General features: G+C 49.6%; 1 protein-coding gene across 1 annotated transcript in view; it reads right to left on the bottom strand.

Annotated features, from left to right (window-relative positions):
- Positions 1–1,631: 1,631 nt before the first annotated feature.
- The window catches only part of LOC133352797 (kinesin-like protein KIF26A), a 122,068-nt gene continuing 97,732 nt past the window's right edge, over positions 1,632–25,967 (bottom strand). The window contains 7 exon segments of the mRNA XM_061568702.1: positions 1,632–9,508; positions 10,020–10,170; positions 12,233–12,253; positions 14,612–14,838; positions 19,526–20,242; positions 20,244–24,108; positions 24,535–24,697. Coding sequence (XP_061424686.1) covers positions 9,369–9,508; positions 10,020–10,170; positions 12,233–12,253; positions 14,612–14,838; positions 19,526–20,242; positions 20,244–24,108; positions 24,535–24,697 — 5,284 coding nt within the window. The 3' untranslated portion in view covers positions 1,632–9,368.

Here is a 25,967-nt window from a genome sequence, read left to right as displayed (position 1 = left end):
CTGGCCCCCTCTCTCCTAAATCAGAGTGGTAATTACACGGAAGCAAATTAACCTTCTTACTGCGACGAGCCACGCCGGAGATGCGCGATCCGGGGTGGGGCCTGCTCTCTACCTGCGGGGGCCGATAATTTAAAATGTGCTGGCACCTTAATAGCCGGGCACGTCGCCTGCATTATTTATTGCTGCTTTGTATGCCGCATGTACAAGCGGCCTCGTCCCGCTTACGGTACCGTGTATTGTACGTAACTGTGTGTATGTAGCTTATACAACACGCACGACAATAATACTAATAATGATACAAAAAACCATTGAATGGAAACAGCAGTGCATGAAAATTACTCCGTGAATAAACTCGTGGTTTGCAAAAGCAACGGGCGATGACTCGACGTGCCGCACATTTCACCACCACCACCACCACCCACCCGCGCGTCCCGGGGTGAGATGTGGCGGTGTGTTCTGTGCACTTTGAACTCGGCGACCTGAGTTTGAGTCCCAGCCTCAGCGAGCATCCATGGGGGGCGGGGGGGTGATGTGGCACCTCCACCGATCCTGGGGACGCTCTTTCACCGACTAAATTTGACGAGTGTGGTGAAGTATGGTCAACCAATCCCCATGACCGGCATAGCCTGGATTGACATAGGCCTGCAGATTGTTATTGTATTATTATGATCACTGCTACAATAGTTAATGTGTGTCCGATTGACATATAACAGAACACTAGGATTATAAAGTGTTGGGGGCAAATGAAGGCTGGAAAATTTAACTGCAACACTGATCACTCGAAAACCCCTACTAATAAATATTACCAGTCATCCAATGTGATGTTGATGAATGAAAAGCGTGCAAAGGTTGTAATCCACTGAAACTAATTTAATAGAAATGAATGAGGGATACAAATCAAAAGAAAAGGGCACATTAGTCGTTCCCCACCCACCAAGCACCCAAACAGGCAGTAAAAAAACCCTGCTAACTTTCGAGATTCTCTTTGTGAAACCATGCATATACAAACACACGTTAATTTTTATACGCAGCCTGAGCAGCTGGAGTGTATTGTATTTACAAAAAAGTGGTAAAGGTGAACATCTGAAATTGCTTGCTCAGGCCACCGCTGGGGGAAAGGGCCTCCCACGAGAGAGAGAACTCGACAGCTCCTCCCGAGGGAATTGTGGCCAACTCTACCACGCTGGCCAGACATCTTGGAAGACGTGGGAGTACCCACCCATTACCCCACAAAACGAGACCTGCCAATCCACTTCAACGTACCCACTTATCGTGCTGGCTGGACTGGGGTTGGCGGGGTGTTGGGAGGGATTGCAAGTCCAGTGCTCCAACCGGGACATCACGGCAGCGTCCATTTACAGGTGCGGCGTCTAATTTGAGAGACACGTGATGACCTTCAAGGCGGGCAGCTCGGGGTGTTACATTACGACGCCTGACACGGTCGCGTTGAGAGCCTTCACTCACAAATCTGGGGAGAACACGGCCTCCTTCTACCCCACCCCCCACTCCTTTCTCTCACCTCTCCCGTGGGTCACAAGGCGCAATCGCACAGCGCGGGAAGGCACATCAATGAGCACTTTGTTCAAAACAGAACCTGGCGGAACGATCATCTTAAGTTTCCAAGAAAATACTCGAGAAGCCGTGTTTCATATTTTTTTGGGGGGGGGATGGGAGATGAGAGTTAAAAAGTTGAAATGTCGTGACATCAAAATGCTGCGACACGCTGCAGTTATTCCAGGAAAAAGGGAAGGTTAAAAGGTGTTAGGTTTCTCGCGCAAGTTTGTACTTGTGTTCACTTTTACTCCGGAATATGGTTGTTATACGCCGCTACTACCATGCGTTCATACGACAAGTTTAGCGAGAGTCTGCTTCTACCAATTACCCTGCCTCTCTCCATATCGTAGCACCCGGCGTGGTAATGATGCCTTAACCACCTCCCAGAAAGGCAACAAAAACCTTGTACTCTGCACGTACCGGGTCTCTGGCTTAGTCCACCATTATAGAACAGATCAACAAAACGTTGACGGTTCATGAAGTTTTTTGTTTATTTTGGCTTACACTGTAGGTCATGGTGCAACTTGAAGCAGATCATAGCACTGTGCATATACAGACCGAGTCGCGCTTGCGAATATGCATACTTATATATGATATAGCCAATAGCGTTGCAACACATCTGTACAGTCGTTTCATGTATATACATAAACAAGAATTCGCACTCTGTTATGACTAGGGATTGAGCCAATATCATACACTTTCACTTGTCTATTGTATTGTACTGCCAATGGCACGTGTCTTTTTTTACACGCATGGGCCATACTCTGGGATGCAAAGTGTTACCAACTCAAACAAACCATGCTCCACACACGAGTCTGGCAATACTTTAACTCTGCAACTCTACCGATTTTCCGACTGTGGGAATACTAAATGGCGTAGAGTAATTGGGGTGGCAATTATTCATTGGGCTAAACTTGGTAAGATGACATGAAGCTTTCCGTTTTTTGTGGAATTTAAATGATCCTAAACTATTGCGCGTAATTAAATGACACATTCATGTAACGTAAATTTATATTCAAATCAGGGAGTATGTGTAGCCCAGACCAGGCATTTGCAGGGTAATTAATGCCATCAAGTGGCATGCAAATGTTTGCCATGTGTTTGGACTGTGCAGCTCCGCGCATTTTTGCTAAAATCCCAAGTCATAACGGCCACCTGTGCTCAAAACAAGCGCCGTCGCTTAATGTGCACACTCAAGACACGCGTATACGGACACGCAGTGACATAGCGGGTGTAACAGCGAGCATATTGAACTCGCCAATACACCAACGCCGCAATTGCCGTCACAACGAAAAGGAAAGCAAAATATATATATTTTACAAAGCATGTAACACGTTTATCACCTTGATTGTATCCGAGCTCAAGCAAATTAATTATACAAAAAACCTCATCAAATTCACCAAAGCAGAATTGTGGTTTCGACCGTTTTTGCCGTAACGAGCAAATCTTAGCGTGTCGAAAAGTGACACGAGGCATTGTAAATGTTGTATTCCAGCCCCTGTGTTGGCACCAGCTGTGCAATCCCAGCCTTGCTCGACAGGGAATCAACAGCAACGAGACTCACATGAGATGGTGTCCATCGCGAGAGCTGCAAATCCCACGACGCATCGCGACGACACCCAACATGCAGCAACTATATTCCTCCTTGCACAATGTGACCCGTGATCTCGCGAGAGTGGCCTGCACAGCCGGGCGGGTTAACTTGTACAGCTGATCAATGTATTATGCTTCTAGATTTCACCCAACTTACAAGCGGCTATTCTGTTCAGTCTTCGTGTTTGAAATGAAAACTCACCTGGCAAATGGTTTACCCTGGGCATTGCTAGCAACTTAAATAATGTTTACCCTTGTTTTAATGAGCAATATACATTTTACTTGCATGGCTTTATTGACCTACGTCTCAAAATGATTTTGAGGCTTCAGTTTTGGAGTAAAAAAAAACAATCGCCAGTAAGGTGGGCTAACAAAGCAGACGAACGGCAATTACAGTACAACAAAAACGAACGGACAATACCCATCTCAGTGAACGTTCATGGCTCTGTTTTTAATTGAACAAGAAGAATCGTGATTTGGAGTTTGGGACACAGTGACTGTATCTAGATACAACAAGCATTATCAGTTTACCATTGTGCCACATATCTAATATATACCGTATTGATAAAAGCTTCCATGCATGTGAATTACTCTCTGGATCTCATACATTTCCTACCAAGTCTCCAAAGAATAAGGCGATTTACAACAGCACTGCATCTCACTGCGACCGAATTTTTGACAAAACAATAAAAACCTGCTGAATTCAAAAGTGCAATTTCTCACGTCTCACTCTCTCATCAATCAATGCATACGACACTCAATAACTCCCATTTCATATTTTCAGTAAAAAAAACAGCACATTTCAGAATTTATGTTCGCCATTCTGAATGAGAAGGGTGCCCCCAAAGACGGCGATGCGGAACCCACGAACACGTTTACACACAGAGACTGTAGTTGTTTAACACCCTGCATGCATTGCTCCACGTGGTCAAACACACACCCACACGGACACGGGCAACGTGTGCACGAACAGCACAGGACTCAATTCCTGCAGTCAGGCGGTCCACGAACTGTTGGGGAAGATGCTATCGGTGGCATGGAGGGAGATAAAGCCACGTTTTCAACTCGAATAGCAATACCTGCTATAAACAATTTATATTTTATACAAAATACATACACTCAATGGGTCAATCGTCTGAGCATGTGTGGTGGGGTACAGTGTTGGTACTCCCGTGTCTTCCAAGGCATCTGGCCAGCGTGGAAGAGTAGGCCAAAAACATTCTCCCGTTGTTCTCCAGAGCTCCCTCTAGCGGAGGCCCTTCTGCCAGCAGAGGCATGAGCGAGCAGTTGCACGGCTGCGCCTTAACTCTTTACAACACTATATATTGTTTAAATACGCATTTTTAAAACAATCTCCGATTGAAAACTCAATTCTTAAGAATAGTTTTATTTATTTATTTTGTTGTCCTTCCCCCGCACCCCCGATTAGCATGGTTAGCTTCTACATATGGTGCGAAAGAAGTTCAATATAAGCACACCTACACCTCCCCCTACAACACTAGTCCTATCAAGCCAGGTACAATGTTTCCCCTTCAACCACCTAACGCTGCACACATAATTAAACCGGGTGAATATTTACATTTCGAGCATATTTACATCGGCATTGAGCTCACGAAAGCCACCGTGCAAAAACAAACATCTCGGAAGGCGTGATATAAGCGGCAAGCACTTGTGTTCGAAAATTAATCGTTAAAATGTTCATGCAGATCGTGTTGGGAGGGTTATTTGTGTTCGTCTGAAGAACAAGAGTCAGAAGCAAGCAGTATCGTGGGTTTTTCTAATTAAAATCTACAGCTCCGTTACAATAACACCATCGGTTTTGGGCTTTGTGGGAGAGGGGTTAAGGGGGGAGCAGAGGGGGTTGCACATTTTTTTTTTATATACGAAAGATTCGAAGACCCAAAAACAAAGATGCATTTTTAAAACAAGCTAAATGTGTACACCGTATATTTTAAAATAAGCATGCTGTTTCGTCTATCAAATATTTGTGAGATTAACGAGTTTGCCATAACCATGAAAGTGGTTTTGTTTTTTGGTCCTCAAATGCCCACACACACACGCATACTGGTTTGACTGGGCAATTCATCTGCACACAGGCTGCTCCTCTGTTTATAAAACCAGAGTCAACAGCTGGAAATTACCATGTCATGACTGGAATAAAAAGAGCACCTTTTAGGAACCTGCCATCTGCTTAGCTGTCAGGCAGTTTGCCAAATCAATTTCCATGGGCAGCAACCCATGGGTTTACAGATCTGGCTTCGATGTAGTCATAAAAGTCTGCGTAATTTGTTTTTGTGAAAACAGAGGCAAGTATTTTATGAGAATATTTTTTTAATGTAACCCAAGCCGTCACACCTCATTGACGACCTTTAGGCCAACTCGCCCTAAAATGAGCTAATACTGGTCACGGTTTTACTCAACATAGCTCGGTTGTTGTGGTAAATACCCCTCGAAGGTTGACTCGGCCTAAAAAAAGGGGGCCACCTTGCAGCAGTTTTAAGACAACGAAAGGTGGTTTAGGCATGGTGGCTGGTCACCTGTTCCCAGGTCAGTGAGTAAAGTCACTCACCTCCACAATCCTCCTGGGGTGTAAATTCGAGAGCGATTTAAGGAAGTTTTTCCTAAGCGTGCCTGTGCAGATGCCGTCGGTAACGATAATTTAATTCCACACAAAAGGCGTCCCAGACTGAACACAGGATGGCAGTGACAACACTGCAGGGGATGTTTTTTCCCCCCACTGGGTTTTAACAACCATATTTGCCGGCATTATATTCATAGTTTTAAAATGCAATATCTTGTGATTATCAAAACTGAATTTGCACGATGTGTCGGGAAGCGACAGCTTGCTGTTGGGAGTTATACAACTGCGCTCTACTTTAATTGGGATATTTACCAGTCGTGAAAATAAGGCACTTTTTTGTTAAAATTAATAACACTAATTAAAATGATCTATTTTACATTTTCCAAAGTAAAAAGTGTTCGATTATAATATGTTGTGAAACATTAAACACTGTAGGCATATGTAGGTTTGTTTCAATGAAATAAAGGTTAACCTTCAAACATGTATGTACCGTATATGGAAGTGCAACATGGCAATTGAATAGAGAGGGCCCTTCACAAAATACAGATGTTCAATGTAAAACTCTGAACTTAAATGGTAATTTTCTTCAATCACTAAAATTAACAGGACTCCACGACATTGCAAAAGCCTTTGAAACCTGCCTGAAAAAGGCCTCAAAGAACAAAACAGCTGCATTCACTTAGCAAGACCGAAATAAGTCTTCTATATTTCCAGTACTTATGGTTTCAGATTTGGTTGGTCTGTCCAAAGCAATTTCAATGTTTGACACCGACTTATTTGCAAATATGATTTTTAAAAAGGCGTTTCTGTTGCTTTTTTCCAATCAGCACTTGTCTTTCATGCATTCCATGAGGGTAAATATTTTTTGTATTGTCATTTGCCCTCAACGTTAAATGCCATTTTGCCACTGTTCAACCTTCAACATTTTATTTTGTCAACCGATGAATGAATAACGCCCGAGTCTGCGCACTCCTGGAATTAGAAATACAAAAATACAGAGCCTCCTGGAAATATCATTGGGTTTCAAGCAGCCAGCTGGATATATGCTGCACCTCCTCCGTTAAGTATATATATAAACAGTACTGTGGGCACAAACACTGCACACATTTATGTAATTCCTGGAATTGTCTGTTGAGTTTTAAAGTTTTTTTCACACATCCACTTTGTTCCATAACATTTTTATGTTTTTGACATCAATCAATCCTTTGGTGAACGTTTTCCTAAGCTGTGCTTCCCTAAAGCCATCCTCGTGCTGTGGAACGATGATGTGTAGTAGTGGGAGTGCTCACTCCTGCCATTCCGTTTTGCTTTCTAAACAAAATTCTGACCTGTCCAATTCAGCCGCGTGCCACTCAATCTCGCAACTCTGGCCTTTCCACTTCACCTATGATCGGACCTTTGCTGCGAACCCACCCACGGTAATCTTTTCTTAAAGCCCTCAATCCCCTGCCAGCTACTGAGCAATGCCACGAAAAACAGAGGGAGGTCAGTTCATGAATTTGCCCATATCTCAAATACCAGTGCTATTTTCTTTCTTGCAAAACACATTTCATGAGCTTTGTTTAAACCATATATATATTTCTGACTTCCAAAGCATGCAGAAAGCTAATCTCCTTGTTGGAAACACACACATCAACATCAAGGGCTCATTCAGATGCATGTGATGCCATTTCTTAAAAGTGCATCGGGCACATTTCACTGCTTCACTCTGTTCCGTTTTCAAATGTGAAAACCATTTTGTTTTTTCTTTATTTATTAAAAAAAGAATGGATGAGTGGTGGTGCATCGATTAACCCACTGCGCTCTATGAACCCGGAGACCGGAGTTAGATTGCCGACTACAGCTAACATCAGTGGCGAGTGATACCGGAACCGATACGGTCTCTCCTTCCCAACCCTCACCAACCCACACAAACCAGAATGGTGAAGTATGGTCAAACAACCTGCCCACGACTGACGTGGCGTGGAGAGGCATTCATCCAGCAGTTGATTGCCAAAGGGGCTGTAAATCATTATTATCATTTTTTTAACAAAGGAAAAAATAAGTTATAAAAGAGTAAACTTGCTGCCAAGAAGACATTGCACGATTCTTGGCTAATGCATGACCCCCGCATGAAAAACCATTCACCGCCACATCACTCCATGCCCCGGCAACACATATTATTTCAACGACTCATTTGGCACTTCACAATGCACTTGCGACCCACGATATATAACTTTACAAAGTGTGATATACCGCCCTGCAGAACTCTACGGTCTTCATGTCACTTCATGCCACTTCGAACTGTCAAAAATGTCAGTGTTCCACACGAGGTATCTTCCGGGGAAAAAAAAAATCTGCTCAAGCCCAATTTTTCTCACCAGCCTGACCACTTGCAAATCGCCTACATTCCACGTAGCCTGCACATTCCTGCTATTAGCACGATACCATCGTAAGGGATCGCCAACAAATCGAACCCAAGAAGAAGAAAAAAAATCCTACCACGATGTTATCGGCCATCCCCATATTTCTGTCTCGCGCCGTGTTGACAAACATCTCCCACGGTCATTTGACCAGTTCCGACCTCCACTTCCCAGAATCACATTCCCCTTCTCCACCAACCCTTTCACTGTCGTTGCAACGTAACTTGAAGTCCCGCAAACCAGGCTTCCTTTTTCCAGAGGTGGCATGGGATGGACACGTGCTTCCTGCCATCGCGGCAACGACGAAGTTGTAAAATCCCACAGAGGCGCTTGATTTCCGTACGCCGACCTGCGTTTCCGTAGCCAGACGTGTCGATATTCTGGATATGGCTGTTTCAGTGCAACGCTGGTGGACGCAGCCCTGATGAGAGTGCTGTTCGATCACAAGGGGACACGCGCGGACCCCGATCTGAATGGCGGTGTTCCGTGGAAAAAACTTCCGATCTCGGCATCACAAAAACCCGCAGCAATGAAGACGACCCGAAAACACTTGAGGCAGTTGAAGGGGACGAGGAGCCGTGTGATTACAATGGAAGTTAAGACGCGCTACCTTGAGGCTTAATTTAGAAATATTGGCTTGGAGTGAAAGATACTCATTTAGCACCACAACAGAAGATTCACATGCCTAAACAAAACCAAATGCTGCATGTGCTGCGTGTATATACGGTATACATCCAATCGTCCTCCCATCAGGAAGGATCTCCATCCACAATTGACTATGTGCCCTCGCGGGAGCGGGCGAGCGCTCAGCCGGCAGGTTGACCGGTAAATCGCTTTGCGGTGGGCCAAATTGTTGGTACCACGACCATCACAGAATCGACAAACGGCATTGAAAAGCACGGGGCAAAGTGTCTCCAAAAAATGCAAACAATTCTGCTTTTCAGTTTTTGCTCGCAGCGGAGCGATTGGAGTTAAGCACTGCAGTCAAAAACCCCTTCTTTCGTTCGCTACGAATATAAACAATGTGGTGGTCGGCGTTTACCCCTCAAGTCCCCTCTCCCAGACACTGCCAATGCAGCCCCCCCCCCCCTGCCTTGTCTACGCTCGTCCGTCTCTCCCCCCCCCCAGCCACCGCCTCTCTTCACCCCCACCAGCTACCACCTCTCCGCCTCTCCCCAACCCACGACTCCCGGCGCGAGCGCGCGCCAAGGAGCCAAGGAGCTCCGCGGAGCGCGTGGTCAGCGCGTGGCGTCGAAGCAGGTGATGATCATGATGTGCGACTTGCAGACGTTGAGGCGCTGCTGCAGGCGCTCGGTGGCGCGCTCCAGGCAGTCGAGGTACTCCAGCGAGGCCTCGTCCAGCTCGCCGTCCACCTCAACTTCACGCACAGAGACAAGCGCCGAGACCGTCACCACGACGATAATGACAACTGGTGAATATTACGCACATTTTATTACAGTGCTTAGCATGACACTATTGTTCATTATTATTATTATTATCCTTGTTTACTCAGTAAAGCCTCGTGGCTCTTATTTCTTTCCAAGTTTTCACACTCGGTGGGTGGGGGGGGGGGGGGTTGCCATTATAATCCCATTTGAGTAAACCGCGGGTAAAAAACATGGAAAATTTAGAGCACGATGCCGACACATTATGAGCTACTCTGGTGGGCGAATGCTGTTACGGGGACAAATCCACTGTGAAGCAGACGGCGGCGTATATTTACGTTTAGCACGCCAGCGGTATTAATCAGGGCTACCGTCAGGGTTGCAACCAAACCCACGAACCTCCTGTATACCAGGCGAGGTCGTTAACATCTCGCCATGGAAGAAACGCTTCATGGGGGGGGAGGGGGGGGGGCTGGAAGTGGCGCTGCGGCTTGCGATGCTTACACTCGGCGATCCACTTGCTTGGCTCGATCATGAGGTGGCGCATGGAGGCTTCCAGCTCGAGGCGCAGCGCCAGATACCTGTCCTGCACCTCCGCCAGCCGCTGGTGCCGCTCCTCGACCCGCTTCAGCCGGTCGCTGAAGTAGACCAGGAGCTGGGGGGCACGGGGGGCACGGGGGGGCGTGGGGGGCGGCATGCGGAAGATGCGCGCACACGGGGGGAGGGGGGGAGAGTCTGGGGTCAGCGTAAGGGAGGAGTGAGAGGCAGTCGTAGTGGGGGCCCCCCGGGGTCGACTGTCATTTAACGATACGCCCTCGACGTCAAAACACAAGTTGGCCTCTTACAAAGCAGCACGAATGTGTCTGCACCGCTCCCCAAACTGAGGATTGCGGCCCAACTGATTGAAGGATGAGCAGCGCATCGGTAAGTCAAGTTTGCCCCTAATAATATTCATCTGAATTGTTACCATAACAAATAAACCTTCATGAAGGCGTGTAAACACGATGTCATCCCTTCGTTTGGCATTATTGAAATGCTTTGTGGTCATTTTAAACATCGGGGTATTTGATATCAGTTAAACCACCTTTTTTTATTTCGTTATATATTTTTAATTAAGAGTCTATTCTGGATCTTTCTGGCCACTGACCCATCCATACCCCCCCCCCCCGCCCTGGCCATTAATTGGTCATATTGCCGACAGTGCTTCGGCCAGTAATGGGTACCAGCTCATTTCATATGCAAATTAACAGTGACGTCTGATTAATACATTAAGTCATCAAGGGGGCTCAATAATGGGAAACAATGGGCACTTTGAATGCAGGGCTATGGAGCAAACCTGAATTCACAGCAAGGTCTGTTTTGTTTTAATGAGCACGGTCGCAATGGACTAAAATTACCAAGGGCCACATGGAAATGTATTAATAATAGAATTAACTGTTTTGCCTCAGGGGTAATGAGCAGGGCTGACACTTGCCCATAAAAGAAATGGCATAGCCCACAATGAATGAGCCGATTGCACACACACACACACGCGCACACGCACCGCTCCAAGAGTTACGTGATACGGTGCAGGTGTGTGGGGGCATCGTTTGCAGAATGACGCCCTCTTCATCGAAATGGAGACATTCTCATCGATGGACCTCTTTATCTACCACCTGAAACCCACCGCTCCCGGACAACCACCGCTCCCGGACACCCGCCACTTGCCACCAAAGTGTCAGCACCTCTGAATTGAGCGCACGTGACCCGACTCCCAGAGTAAAATGTGACTCTGCCATGAACCTGGGTTTAATTACACAGCTCTGATTAAAAGGCATTAAAGCTGACGCATGGATTCATTCTGAGATGTCACGTGTCGGTGTGACATTAAACAAAGAATGATTAAAAGCGAAGTGATATTGGGTACATTCCACTCAAAATGTTTCGAGGGAGCAACCAAAAAAAAAGACGCGGAGGGGCTGAGAAATTGAAAAAATCCGAGAAATTCCACGTAAGGGTGCAGCATAAATCTAGCAGCACTTGAGAGCCACAAAAGCTGATGTAACAAAGCGATCAAACAATGTGTCTTTAGCCCTCCCAGATCAAGAATCGTGGGGGTCGAAATTTACATTTGGTCCACCTTCCTGCAGAGTTCAAACGTGGCTTTGAAGAATCACTAAATTCTCATCTGTTTGTAATTAATGCAAGTCGCATTTATTAAATATTAAACAATCCAAAGATGCTTTCACCGATTTAAAAAGAACTTAAATCTAAAATAACACATCTGGCACCGTGAACTGCTGGTTTCACATGGATCGTCTTGAACTTACCGTGTTTGTGAGAGGGTGACGGAATGGCATTTGTCAAAGACCAGAGGTTTATTTCCGGCGCTGTGCCGTGATTGTAATTCAGGTGACTGCCAGCGAACATCGTACAAGATATTATTCTCCATGCCCGTTTCATCTCCGAGAATTTGTAAGTATTTACAATAATGGCAACAGCCGACCAGACCAGATATTTCAAATACCATTGCCTGACCCTGTAACTTAAACATTTCCATCAACTGCCACGTCAAAATAATGCTTACGCTTGACAGTTTTTTTTTACTATTCCTTTCCATCTCTCGATTTAATGTTTTTCTTTCTCCCTTCTTGTTGTAACCAAATTATGCCCACAAAAGATGGGACTTTCTGTTGATCTGGGAGAGCAATATGTTATCGGCAAAACATAAGACTTACTTCATCAATACCTTGGAAAGGCTGGAGGAGAAGGCATAACGAAGAGGACAACAGCGGCAAGCAAGGAAGAGACATAAATCACATCACACGGCATTAACGTCATTTGAGGCATTTTTTTGTTTTTACTTAAAGACAAGACCGAAACGGTCGCTGAAATGTCACGTTTGTCAGGATTAGGCGTGGGACAACGTGGCATTATGAAGCGTTGCGTGCGCAAGGCCGATACGATGGGATGTATTGGAATTCCCTGCAGCGGGAGGCTGATGCCGTTGCAATTCAATATCTGCCCGCTTGCATTAGCGAGGTGTGCTCAGCTCAACGGAGACACGCCTGGGGGTCCCCTTGGTGGATGCCCCACGCTAATAAAATCTGGACCTTTCCCCCTGCGTTTCTGAACATGCTCGGAGGGCAGCTCATACATAATGCACACATCGCGCACACATACAGAGGAGAATGAATACATTAATATTCTCTTAAAAGATGCATTCTATGAAAAGCTCTCACACACAGAGGATCTTTTTTTTTCGATTTAAAGCTTTCGTGACTGCAGGGATTCATCTTCTTGGTTCTTTCGGTAAAGTCACGTAGAAGGGGTTCACCGATTATCAGCCTTCTACGTGACTTTACCGAAAGAACCAAAAAGAAACATTGGAGGATCCTTTTAACATTTTTATCTGAACTTTAATGCCTTCAACGGCGGTGGCAGTTTTTTTCCACTTGAGAAAGAGAGAGAGCAACTTCCCCGATGGCAAAACTAAGCGCAACATTAACTCGTCATGAACGTATACATTACTATTATTTGCAGGAACTTTGCCTGACATGGTTTTACAATTCTCATATCCTGCCGTGATATCTTAGGAAACAAGACAGAAATATCACTGGGAATTACGGGTCAATTTTTTGTGCAACTCAAAATGTATGCAACTCACAGCTATATTAAACTTAACTACATTTTTGGTGCAATTTATATTTCTTAACTCTCAACGTATTTAAATTTTGATTTAAAGCTTTCGTGACTGCAGGAATTCATATTCTTGGTTCTTTCGGTAACGTCACGTAGAAGGGAAATAATAAAATAATATATATATGTGGATTTCACACCTGATGATGATTGCTTGTGTTGCAGTCGAAACGTCGTGAGAATTTTTATTGTTTCATATTTATATTATTTTCTTATTTCCCTTCTACGTGACATTACCAAAAGAACCAAGAATATCTCAACGTATTTATTCACTGATGTGGCTCTGGAGCTGGTTATAATTCAGTGGAAGATGTGCACCCGACAGCCGATGGCTTTTGGATAAGTGCATCTGCGACGACGACGACGTAGCGACAATTGCACGACTCGCGCATTCGCAAACGTTCACTGCGGTGGTGCAGATTCACAAACAGCACAGCAGGGAGGAGGAGGAAGGAAGGGGGGGGGGTACATTTCTGTGTCATATGCAAAGGGCAGTAGTGCATTGAGAAGGACGTTAATGGTGCCGGGGAAGAGTCACGTAGGAGTGGGAGTACGAGAAGTGGGGCAGCAGCTGGAGCCTAAGGTAGTCGGTATTATTTTACGTTTGTCTAGTCCATGACAGCCTATTAATTTGTTAAATGTTGGTGTCAGGAGGCGTGCAATTTCCACAAGTACTCCCCAACCCCCCGCCATTTATTAATTATAATTAATTATCAGTTCAGATAATCGGTGAACTCAATGAATCTTTTTAGACATACGTATAGAGGCAATTACTGTGTTTGACCTTCCTCGGTGCGCTGCTGTCTCTAATATCGTTACTCATCATCAGCAATGATCAATCAATCCATTGCTGGATGATGGCCTTAAGTGGATTGATCATGGCTGATGATAATGAAGAGTAGCAGTAATAAAGAGGAACAATTTATAATTGTGAATGTGACTAAACTGTTTTGAGTTTGCGTCCTCATCCAGAGTCGTTGATTTCATCGTCGCAGTCGGCCTCACGCTCTGGTCTCTGGTCGGCAGCAGCCGTCGTCGTCAACGCTCCGTGATTTACACCCAATATCATTATCGTCAGTCAAAGTCATATACAGGAATAGGCCGATTGACGTCGTTTCGCAAATACGTCGTCACTTAAAAATGATTAACACCGCTACCCGATTTGCGTCGCCTCAACCCCACACTCACGTCGCTGACGGCATCGTCTGATCGTTCTCATCATCCGTGGCCTCTCAGCCTTTTGCCTCCATCGCCCAAGCCTGTAAAACCGCTTTGATTCACGTCGTTTAGACTTTCATCGCCGCACCTTTTCGGGAACGCATCCCCCCCGACGTAAACGTTCCACCGACGAAATATTTCTGTCCCCCTCCCCCCCCCAAATTCGTTTTAAGACGCCATCGACGGGCGCCGGTGTTCACCTCCGCCTGCACGCCGTCGATCTCGTAGATCTTGATCTCGAAGGGCTCGTTGAGGACTCGCTGAGCGGGACGGGGGTCCGCGCGACGGGGTGGCGGCGCGGGCGCCTTACGCGCGGGCGACACGCACGGCGGCACGCACGGCGGCACGCACGGCGGCACGTCCACGGGCGGCAGCGTAGGAGGAGCCGCCGGATGGGGCTGGTGGGCCAGACGCCGTCGCTGTGAGCCTGAACCCGTCGCAAGGGAATGTAAACAAAACAACAGGAAAAGTAAGAAAAAAACACGCACACGCGTGGACGTACGGCAAGGCCTAGACATTCGCGATGGTTAGGCGTGTGAAAATGGTGGGTGAGAGTAGAATTTGCGAATGTTGATACTTTACCGGATTTCATGAGCGATGACAGTAGGTTTCAAGCCACTGACGTCACGCAATGCATGAAGCTTGACGTTACGGGTTAATGTCGCATCCAATGCCATCATCGGGATGGTGGGGGTCATACATCTGCACCCCAGCCACTAGGCTGCAGGCGTCAAGCCAAATCCTTTTAGCACTGGTTTTGTCGACGTTATGGCCTATATGTTTGATAAATGTGGCCCATGAGCAACAAAGCTTCATACTAAAGTGATCCTGCCCATGTGTGACACGCAGGCGGACGGACAGAGCAAATGCATTTGCGCTCCCAACGTTAGCTGGGAAGCGTTAAAAAACAAAGCTTGGGGAGTATTGGGTGGCACAGATAGATGAAGCAGAAATCAGCTCATTTTACCAAGTTAGAAATTACAGATTTTAGAGTTCGAGCGTGACCTCAGCAAAAAAATAAACAAACGGCTCTCATATTTGGTGGCTGGGGTGATGGTAATAAGGCTTACTTATCAAAATATTAAATGCATACCTAAAATGCACACAAATATACTTTTTTTAAAGCGATTTCCGCAATCTTCAATGTCACCACAGGCAAGTAAATCCTAGGATGTCTGGGTCGTCTCAGGTCAATGCAAAATAAATAAATAAACAAACCCTTCAGCCAATTTGCTCCTGTTGGCAGCGTCTCATTTCAAGGTCAAGGTCAAGATTATCCTGGCATTTTTGTTGTAAAAGCACCTCAACAAGGTACTGCATTTAGCATTTAACCCCAAAATGCCAACGCACGACTCGCTTTATTCTCCCGTCTGAATTCTAAGCGACTTGCACTTTACGAATTCCGCCACGTGGCATTCACGAGACGGTCACATCGTTCCTTCTGGATTGTTTTACAGAATGCTTGTGTTTGCCACGATCCATCACAGACCTCATTAGCGCAGTTGATGGCACAAGCTCCTGTCATTTCACTACAGGAATCTCACACATGCAGAACAACGGGCAAGACACTCTTGGGTTTTTTGGCCTTTCTGCTTTCGATTAGCCGAGGTCTCTACTCCTACACCCAATTCCAGTACTGCATTAACAAAACCAATAATTTATTCCAGAATACGTTGGGAGATTTATTGCAAGGTCATTCCAGGTTCTTGTTAATTAATTTCGTTCATTTGCCCTGCTTTCCAATTCACTGATTTATTACATTTTCCTCCCACTCCCACTGCGTAATTGAGAAAGCTGCAATAATGTCCCTTAAAGTTATTTATTGTTCGCAAATATATGAGCATGTGCTCCTAAGCCAGGTCTTACCAGCTACATATATTATCCTTTTTTTGTATTTTAAGACTAACAGCTACAGAAATTCTGAGCAAGCAAGCCTCTTGTTGAATGTGCATTTCAAAGAGATTCTACAACCAGAAAGGCTATCACATATCACCGGGAAAAACTTTAGATCAGTCAACCATGTCTCGCTCCACTGTAAACACCCTCCTTCCGAGAGTGTTGCTTGTGTGATGACAAAGTCCAGCCCCAAAGCCACAGAGAAAAGGCTGATGAAACACAGCCCCAGCAGCCTGCAGTTAAAAATGCGACAAAGCTTCTATAACATTTCCCTCTGAGCTCAAGAGTTCACAGGGAGCTCGACATAAAACAAAACAAAAACGCACATCAGTGGCACATCAAACAGAGCCAAGTCACAAAGGGGACTATTGCAAAGATGCAGATAAACTCACGGTAGCATGCTGCTGGGACACATTATATAGATGAAAAGCGGCCAAACATTTATGTGCTGTAACTCTCCGATGGGTTTTAACGTCGTCCCACACGTTGTTCGTCTCTGCGTGCTGGGAGCTTCTTGCAGCACGTGGGGCAAAACGTCGGACATCGTGCCAAACAACCCCGAAGACACATCGTAGATTGCTACAGTACAACTCCAAAAACCTAACACAGAAGTATGTAGTTATGTCCTATGTCCACGGTAACTAACTTCAGACCTCAAGGCCCAAGAGTGTGACATGAATTGCAGTTACATAAGAAGACACCCAACTATCATTCTGTTTTCCATGAAACTCATTTAAAGCTTAAACATAATGATTTGCATTTAAAATTCCATGACACCTCAAATTGCCTTATATAACACAAAACGGGAAAATAAAAACTCGCAGGGGTAAAAAGGGTCAAGAAAAGAACGAGACGTAAAAGAATGAGCCAAGGGCATCACAAAAGTCCAACCAATGACCCAGGCACGAAGGGTATGACAGCCACCACAGATCCCAGCATAAGCAGAGTTCAAGGAAAAGTCCGACAACACGACAGGACAACACCGTCAGCCAGGACAACCATCCTGGCACCTCGCCCACACATCATCATCCATCCCCCCCCCAACCACCAACTCTTGCTGTGATATCATGGTCGTTGGCGAGGCCCCACGAGTGACCCCATCCCGAGAATTTGTGGTGACAAGGCCCTGGCGGAGTCCCTGTGCCATGATGCACAAGGCCTTGTGAGAGCCTATTTGATCTATCCTTCATAAGCCAAGCATTTTTGTCATAATTTGAGGAATGTCATAAAGTTGAAATAAATTCTATCTGAAAGATCCCGAGATGCTTGTTATTGCTTTTTGCTATTTCTCTCTTTGATGAATGTCATGCTTTCTTTGCTGGCTTTCCTGACTCTAAATTCCTAGCAGCCATATACAATCAGCAACATCAATGGCTTTTAACTGTTATACCTCCTGCCTCTGGTACTCTATTCCAAGTCAAATCAGGAAATCTGTTGGCACAATCAAATATTTCAAATAAATTTGTTAACTCATATTTGTTTGCGTTGCTCTATTTTTTGAGCTGGTTAAAATAATAATAATAATAATTGTAAAGTGCCCTGGGATGCTCCAAATGAAGAGCCCTTATATACAAGCAAACTTTTCTGAATTGTTTCCTAAAAGCCCCTTTCACCAAGAAACTTAATCACGTGCAATTTTAAATTAAATAAATGTTGCTGCACCACAGTGCCACTCATTACGATGACTCAAACATGAGCTGCACACACACCACTTTCTCAAGCATTCTTTTTGAGGCACGAGGAATGCTCTTATTTTGCAAACAGTCCGGACAAGTGGCCGAGTGGCGACACACAAGCATGCATGCATGTGTACAAGCCGCGCGCGCACACAAAGCACAACCGCGCTTTGGTGTGGTTGCGTCACGCATTCCTGGGATATGTGCGGAAATATTGAGGCTTCTCTGAGAGCCAGTGTGTGCCCGAGAGCCTCTCTGTTTGATCAGCTGTCACGATCTCTAAGTGCCAGGTACACCTTCAAGGCCACTCCCTAGGTCCATTTAGAGGGCCAGGTGTAACCAATAGATGTAATTCGAGACCGGCTGGGTGTTACAGTGCACACAAATATGCCCTTTTGGCTGCACCTGGCACGGAGAATTGAGAAGACACCTTTATAATGACCGCATTGTTGAGTTTTAAGAGATAGCCCGCGATGCCAAACTAGACCAGCGAACTATGTGGCAGTCGCAGCCAAATAAATGGTTTGTGGTATGCCCAGTTAATAGAAAAAAGAAGAGACCAGAATTTCTGGGTATTCATATTTTAAACAATTGAATAATCATTAGTTTGATGATGTGGTAAATCGGACTAGATAATTAATAAAAAATGTAATCGTAGCATAGAAATAAAAAATGCTCAAATTAGTTCAATTAGGCACACTGCTTACAATGTCCAATTCCACCCAATTAACAACTCAACAAAGCCTGACAGATACAATTTATTTCTTTAAAAAAAATTGTTATTGTAATATTAATTGTTAACGAGCATTGACAGTGAGACGAAAGCAGTTGTTTTTTTTTATGTATATCATACTAATTAAGAGACCTTAAATTTTCCCCACGTTCAAAATGACAATAACAAAACAACATTGAGAAATGTTTGGCGCAACTTAAGAACATTATTTAATAATTTTAAGTAGTAATAATGACACGGAAGCATAAGTTTCAAATAACACGCAAAAATACGTTAAAAAAGCCCTCGGCCGTGCGTGCATCATGCAAAAACCATCAGCGGTTTCTGAAGAACTGCATCCCTGTTCCTCTTGTCCAAGGTTACCATGAAGATACATTCTAGCAAACGTTTCCAACTGACAGCAGCAGTGATTGATAAATTAACTACTGGCTCAACATTACAATTATAAAAATGTGAGGTCAGCCATGCAATTCCTCTCTCACGTCACTGCTGGCAGAAGGGCCACCACCTACGGGAGCTCTGCTGAGCCCCTCGAGAGGGTAATTTTAGCCCATTATTCTACGCCCGCCAGATGCCCTGAAACAGGTGGGTAGCACCCACACCACCTCACCACACGCAGCCTGCTGATCGGCTAACTGCAACGTCACCCATTCATACTGCTGGGTGGGCAGCGGCGACAGAGGCGGGGATGGAATTAATTTTCCCACCGTTTCAACTTCTGCGCCACGGGATCGACACCGGCGACATTCCGGACCGCAAGTCGAAAACGCCACGTTCCAACCACGCACCGTGCCCACACAACCACTCACCCAGCAGCGCCTTCCTGTTGAGCGACTTGAAGCTGCGCGGGGACCAGTGCCCGCTGCTGCCGGACGACTGCTGCCCACTGTCGCTCACCGCCGACTCGTGCTTGTACGACGCGGGCGAGTTGGGAGCCGACCTCACCGTCATGACGGCGGCGGCGGCGGCCGTGGCGCCTTCCGCCGCCGTGGCCCTCGGCTCCTGTCTGGCTCCCGTCTCGTACCCGCTGCTGCTGCAGCTGCTGGTCCCGGCAAGGGGGCTGCCACGCAGCGCGCGCCGGATGGGAGCCACCACGCCGGCGACCGAGCCGCCGCCGCCGCTGCCGCCGCCCGCCAGGCCGCAGCCCGGTTTGACGCCCATCCCCCCGCCGCCACCCACGTTCTGGCAGTAGAAGAGCGCGGCGCTGCCCATGGCCGGCGGCATCTCGCCACTGAGCACGCTGCTCGTGTCGCTGCCGTGCCCGCTACTGCGGTGGTGCGGCCGCCGCGGCGCCGTCACCTTGCTGTAGGGCGACGGCAGCGCGAGTTTGACGGCCGAGCTCGACGCCGCGCCGGCGCCCGTGGAGGAAGAGGAGGCCGCGCTCGGCGATGCCGGCGCTCCGCCGGCCGCCGCCGAGCCTGCCGGGGGGGGCTTCTCGTCCGTCAGTTGCACCCCGCTGTCGTTGCCGCTGTCCGAGTCGGCCACCGTTGGGAGCAAGCCCCGGCTGCCGCGGCCACTCCCCATCGGCCCGATCGCCGCGGCCGCTCCGGCTGCTGTTGCCGCCGTCGTCGCTCCCGATCCTCCGGCGACCGGTAACGTCAGGTGCCGAAGGCGACTGCGGAGGGGACGTGGGTGAAGAGCACGCCTTGGGAGAGCCGCATGCGAGCTCCGAGACTCGGCTGTTGGCCGCTCGGCCCGCCTTGGAGGAGCTCTCCGACGTGCCGCGGCCCAGCTTGCTGCGCAGGGCCTGCACCGAGCGCGATAGCGTGGCGGCGCGGGAGCTGGCGGGCAAGCTGGAGCTCCGCGTGCTGCCCGGGTGTGGCAACGTCTTGGAGGAAGACGACGACGAGGAAGACGGTGACAGAGGGCTGAGAGGAGCCGCCTTGGCTGGAGGTGGGCCGCCGTTTGCCGACTGACTGCGATTCTTGGAGCCGAAAACGGAGGAGGATTTGGAGCAAAGCTCCGCGGCGAGCTTCGTGTGCGCTATCAGGGCCTCCTGCGCCAGGGTGCTGTGCGTTGACGATCCTCCATTCCCCGAAATCCTGAACATCAGTCGTCCCAGCCTGCTGCTCGCAGAGTTGGCATGCGCCACGCAGCCGTGTCCATCCGTCAACATCTTCGCGTCCGCCACATGCTTCCTGCTTCCAGTTCTCTCCATGCTGTCGCTCCTGCCCGTGAAGCTTCGCTTGAATCCTTGCTCGGCCGACAATTCCAATTTCCCCCTCGCCGGTGTCGAGCAGTTGGAGCCACCGCTGCTTCCACCCCGGCTGGGTGACAGCAATCTGCTGAAAGCCTCCTCCGTGTCGGCGTAGGAGAACGCGTGGTTCGCGCCAGGTGAATCCTTGCACCCCGCTCTGTTGCGCTGGTCAAGGCTGGACTTGCGGACCGGCGGTGCTGGAGGAGTGCTGCTCCTCAGTTTGGAAAAGAGGAACACGTTGGCAGTGCCACCGCCGGCGCTGCCACCGCTCGACTTTGCGGCTCCCTTTTTGCGATCCATCGTAGCGCTGTGCACCGTCGCCACTTGCTCCCGGTCTAGAGACGTCGCTTCACCGTTGCCGAGTCTCACAATGCCGTGCATCGCCGAAGACTTCCCGTGAGCGCTCGCTTTCGTCGGCAGCGTGTGCGAGTAGCCCCCATAGCCACCGCCGCCGACGCCGCTGCCGCTCACTCGGTCCACGCCCTGCATCTCTCCGCCAGCTCTCAGAGCGTCGCTGCTGATCCCCTGCCCGCCGGGTGCCTGGGAGCCACCGTTGCTTTGAGCGGGACTCTCGGCAGCTGTGCCAGCGCTCGTGCAGACGTCGGCAGGCTTCCCATGGCTCACGTTCGTGCTCTCCTCCAGGCCGTCCATCTCGCCATGCTCCCGCATCACCCAGGGATTTTCGAATGTCGACCTCGGCTCCGGCGGTTTGACGCAACCATCGCAGTTTTTGGCCTTGGGGCTCTGCCTGGCAGGAGATCCGGGATTGCCCCTAGATGGGACCTTTTCCAAGAGAGCCACGGCTGGCTTGGGGGTTATCCTGGGATGCACAGAGATGCCGCTCCTAATGACCGCCGGCTGAATCTTTGCACCGCCACCAGCTGCCACCTGCGCCCCGCTCGCAGGACACGGGAAGACGCTTTGCTTCTTGTGGTTTTCCAAATCGTCCTCGCCGTGTTTCGCAGACAATCTCTTCTCAAGGTTGGATATGTCCTTGAAGTCCCCGCAAATGATCAGACTTGTGCGTCGGCCACCTTCCTTGCTTTGCCCAGACTGCAGGTTTGGTGACCTTTCAAGAACGGTCCCCATTAAATCCCCGAAAGGTAATTTCTTAAAATCCCCAGCAAAGATGACTCCATTGAGCTCGATATTGTCCATCGTTTTAGTCCGTGCCCTAACCTGCTGGTAGCACCCATTCACAGGCGAGTGCCCATCCTGTGAGAGTCCGACAACGCCTTCCTGTTTGCCGTACTCCAACGACGACCGCATCGCCGGGAGAATTCGCTCCGCCTCCCCTTGCTCCCCGCTTCCCGCGCACATGGCCTGCACAACGAAGCTGTCGCAAGACTGCTCCCCCTCGCTCCCGAGGCTGCCGGCGTTGCTCAGCTCGCTCAGCCACGAGCCGATGGACGAGCGGCAACTGCTGTTGCTGCCGTTGCTGCTGCTGCAGTTGTCCTCGCCGGCGACGCGCCCCGAGAACGGCTCGCCGTCGAGCGCCGGGCTCGAGAAGGCGACGGGAATGCCCGCCACCAGCCTGGTCACGCAGGCGCCCGCTCCCGTGGCCGAGGACGAATGCAGAGGACTCACTGCCGGGGCCGCTGCCCCGGTGTCGGCCAGCGGCGGAGGAGGAGAGTACGGCTCAAAATCCACACTGACGAAGCTGACGGGACGCGAGCCGGGTGCCAACGCTCTCGTCGAGCAGTTGCTGGTGAAGCTGATGATGCTGATCGGCCGTCGCCCGTTGCCGCCGTTGCCGCCGGTGTTGTTGTTGTTGCCGCTGCCGTCGCCGCCGCCCAGGAGCGCGTGCAGGAGGTCGAGCGTGAAGACGAGCTCGTCGTCCGCGCCGCTCTCCTCGTCGAGTCGGCGCGCCGTCTTTTCGGCGGCAAAGGGGCCGTCGCCGCACGCGGGAGCCGCGTCCGCCTCCACGCCGCCCTCCGCGTCCGCCGCCGGCGACGGCCGCTGCGGCGCGAGGACCCGCTTGGCCACCTGGGGGCTCATTCCCACGGGCGGCGTCCTCGTCTGGAGGCCGCCTGCCGGGTGGGCCCTGCACGCCGTCGACTCCGTGCCTCTGCACTGCGGCGTTGTCCCCGGCGGAGGAGGGGCCGGGCTGGGCAGCGACCGCTTCCCCGTCGCCCTCTTCTCCGGGGAGGCGAGCTTCCCTCCCCGTTCGCCGCCCGGTGCGAGCGGCAGAGCTATCGGCACGCACGCGAGGCCGCCGCCCGGCGCCTTTCCCGCCCCGCTACCACAGCTCGGTATTTCGTTCCTGTTGATTTTATCCGCCGACACTTCGGAAGACACGCACTCCCCCTTGCCGCGTGCTTTGCAGCCGTTTCCGAGCGAGCACGGAGATGCGGGCACTTCATTGTTGTTGTCCTTTGCGGGTTCGTCCTCGGCATGCCACGGCGACCCGGCAGAGACGCCACGGCCGTCCGCCGTTCGCTCCTCTTCGGCCACGGTGGCCGCGGAGGCCTCGACGAACGCGAAAAACCCGGGCTCCTCGCTCCCATCTATGCAGTCCAGTCTCTCCTGCAGCTCGGCGAAGGTCTTGCACTTGAAGTGGTCGCGATCCAAGGGATTGGCCGGCTCCGCGGGTGGTTGTTCGCCTGCCGGCGTAGAAGTGGCATCGCCAGCGGCGTCCGCGGCGTCCGATCGTTCTACGGGAGAAGTTCCCGTTTGGCCTTCCATTGCCGCCACTGCCGCCACCACCGCCGCCCATGTGTCGCCCATCGCCACGGTGGGCGTGACCGGCGATGCATCCTCGCTCTCCCGGCTGAGCAGCGGTGCCCGGTCACCCTCGGCCGTCCAGGAGGCGGCCGAGGCGGCCGAGTTGGCCGAGTTTGCCGAGTTTGCCGAGGAGGCGGCCGAGTTGGCAGAGGAGTTGGCTGAGTTTGCCGAGTTGGACGACGATGCGGGGGACACCGGCACGGACTCGGGGGGGCCCTCGTTGTCGGTGAGGTCTCCACCCTCGCCGGCGTAGATGACCGTGTCGCATGACTGCTCGCTGCTCGACGAGTACTCCGCCTCGCTCGCCAGGCCCAGCCGGTGTGGAGGCCGAATGCCGGGGCTGCCCGCCGGCGGAGGAGGCTCAGGATCCAGGGCCATGAGGCGGGGGTGGAACGGGCGGATGGGCGCCGGGCCACGGTGGCCGCGCCCTTCCTCACATGAGCTGTCCCCGCCCGACGAACTGGACGCAGACTGGAAAGACGGGGAAACGCGCGCGCGCACGCAACGTTAAGCGGTATCTCGACGTGTCATAGCAGGGCTTCTCCGAGGCCAGTGATCTTCACTGCAAGGCCCGCGGGCCACTGGCGGGCCCCTGGTGGCCTTTAGTGCGGTCCCCGACGTGCGTCCCTCGACAATACACAAATGGTGAAAACACTCCCCATCATCATCGTGCTGCTGTCAAACCCCAATGGTTTAAAATGTGTGGCGGCCCTCACACTGACGGTTGAAAGTAGCTTCCCCTCTAAAAATTTGTGAAGAACACTGCCCGAGGCTGACTCTGTCCTCAAACGAGGAACTCGTAACGTTGCAGAAACGTCGTTACCGAAGGCGCGAGAGTGAGAGCGTGTGTGGTGGGGGGGGGCGGGGGTGTGTGGGGGGCCTCCCCCCACCCCTCACCCGAGACTTCTTCTTGCGCAGGCGGTGAACGCGCGCCGCCAGTTGCACGGTGGCGAGCGTCTCGGCGTGGCGGGCCGCCGCGGCCGACACGTGGGCGATCATCGTCGTGCGGCAGTTGATGTTGCCCAGCGACTCCTGCAGCAGCATCGTGAGCCGGCTCTCCCTGCCGGTTCCCCCCATCAACCCCACGGGAACACACAGCGACGCGGTGTCAATGCCCGTCGGCCACACGTTTGCCGCACGCTCGCGTACGAGGCGCGCGGGGGGAATCCGCGGCCCCGCGGGTACGTCGTGAGGCCTACCCACTCCTCAACGGATATATCGTCATCACTGCGAGCAAATCAGTGGCACTCATCGGGTACATTTTTTGACCTGCAACACTGGCTTTGTAATGTTGGCACACGCATTCAAATCTGTTTTGTGCAAGGGCCTATTCTTTATTGGTCGATATTGCTCACCGCTGATGTCAGATGCGGCTGGGAGTTGAACTCAAATTGCTCGGCGGGTTCACAGCAAAGTTACGTTAGCCACTGTGCCACCACTGCACCTGGCGTTTTTGTATGTGCGTGTGTATATATCGTAGATGATCTAGAAAAATTATATATGCAGAGAGTAGACGCGTGACAGGTTGATCCTGCTGCAATTAACTAAAATGGGAATTCTTCATGAATTATTTAGAAATGTTCTCCGATGGAGTAAATTATGTAAATTTAAAATTTCAATTAGATTTCAATTAAGCAATTCAAAACACTGCACAAATTAACTTCAAACTGCGTTCATCATTACGGCCGCCATTGTGCTGCGCTGATGAAGAATGTACGTCTGCGAGTGCTTTCCTGCGTATGTCACCCATGCAGCGAATACATGCTGTGCACACAGGTCAGTATAATGTGTGTGTGTGGATTTCCTTTCATCTCATTGGGAGAAAATAAATTGCTCTCAGAAGTCAGTCAAAAAATTATTCTCAACGCTGGGTTCAAAAAAACCTCATAAATGCTGCGTGTTAGGAAGACATCTCAATTAAATATATATTGTTCACGGTTTCTCCTGCTGTTAAACGACAGTTTAGATGTTATTCATTAGAGTCTTTTCATTTTGCATAGCCACCAGTACAGACACGCTGAACAAAAGGAAGTACTTGATATTTACAAGGGCTGGGGGTTTGGAATTTGGCACATTACTTGTCTTTTTTGTGGTTTAATTAGTGCTCTACACAACACTAAATTAACATTTACGTGTAGCTGCCGACTGGTAACAGAAACAAGGAGAACGAAAACTAATAAGGCGGCAATGAATTTACACCGAAACATTTAATTGATTTTGTTTGTCACGAGAGCGGGGCAAGCTTTGACTCTTTTCATCGGCTTTGTAGACACAAAAGCAATCTTCGTAATTCTCATAGAAATAAACAACAACAAAAAACCCAATTGGCG

Source organism: Lethenteron reissneri, chromosome 41, assembly GCF_015708825.2.
Source record: "Lethenteron reissneri isolate LAM-NWPU_2019-01 chromosome 41, ASM1570882v1, whole genome shotgun sequence".
NCBI lineage: Eukaryota > Metazoa > Chordata > Hyperoartia > Petromyzontiformes > Petromyzontidae > Lethenteron > Lethenteron reissneri.
Note: the sequence above shows the minus strand (reverse complement) of the source record. Positions and strands in the feature narration are given on the sequence as shown.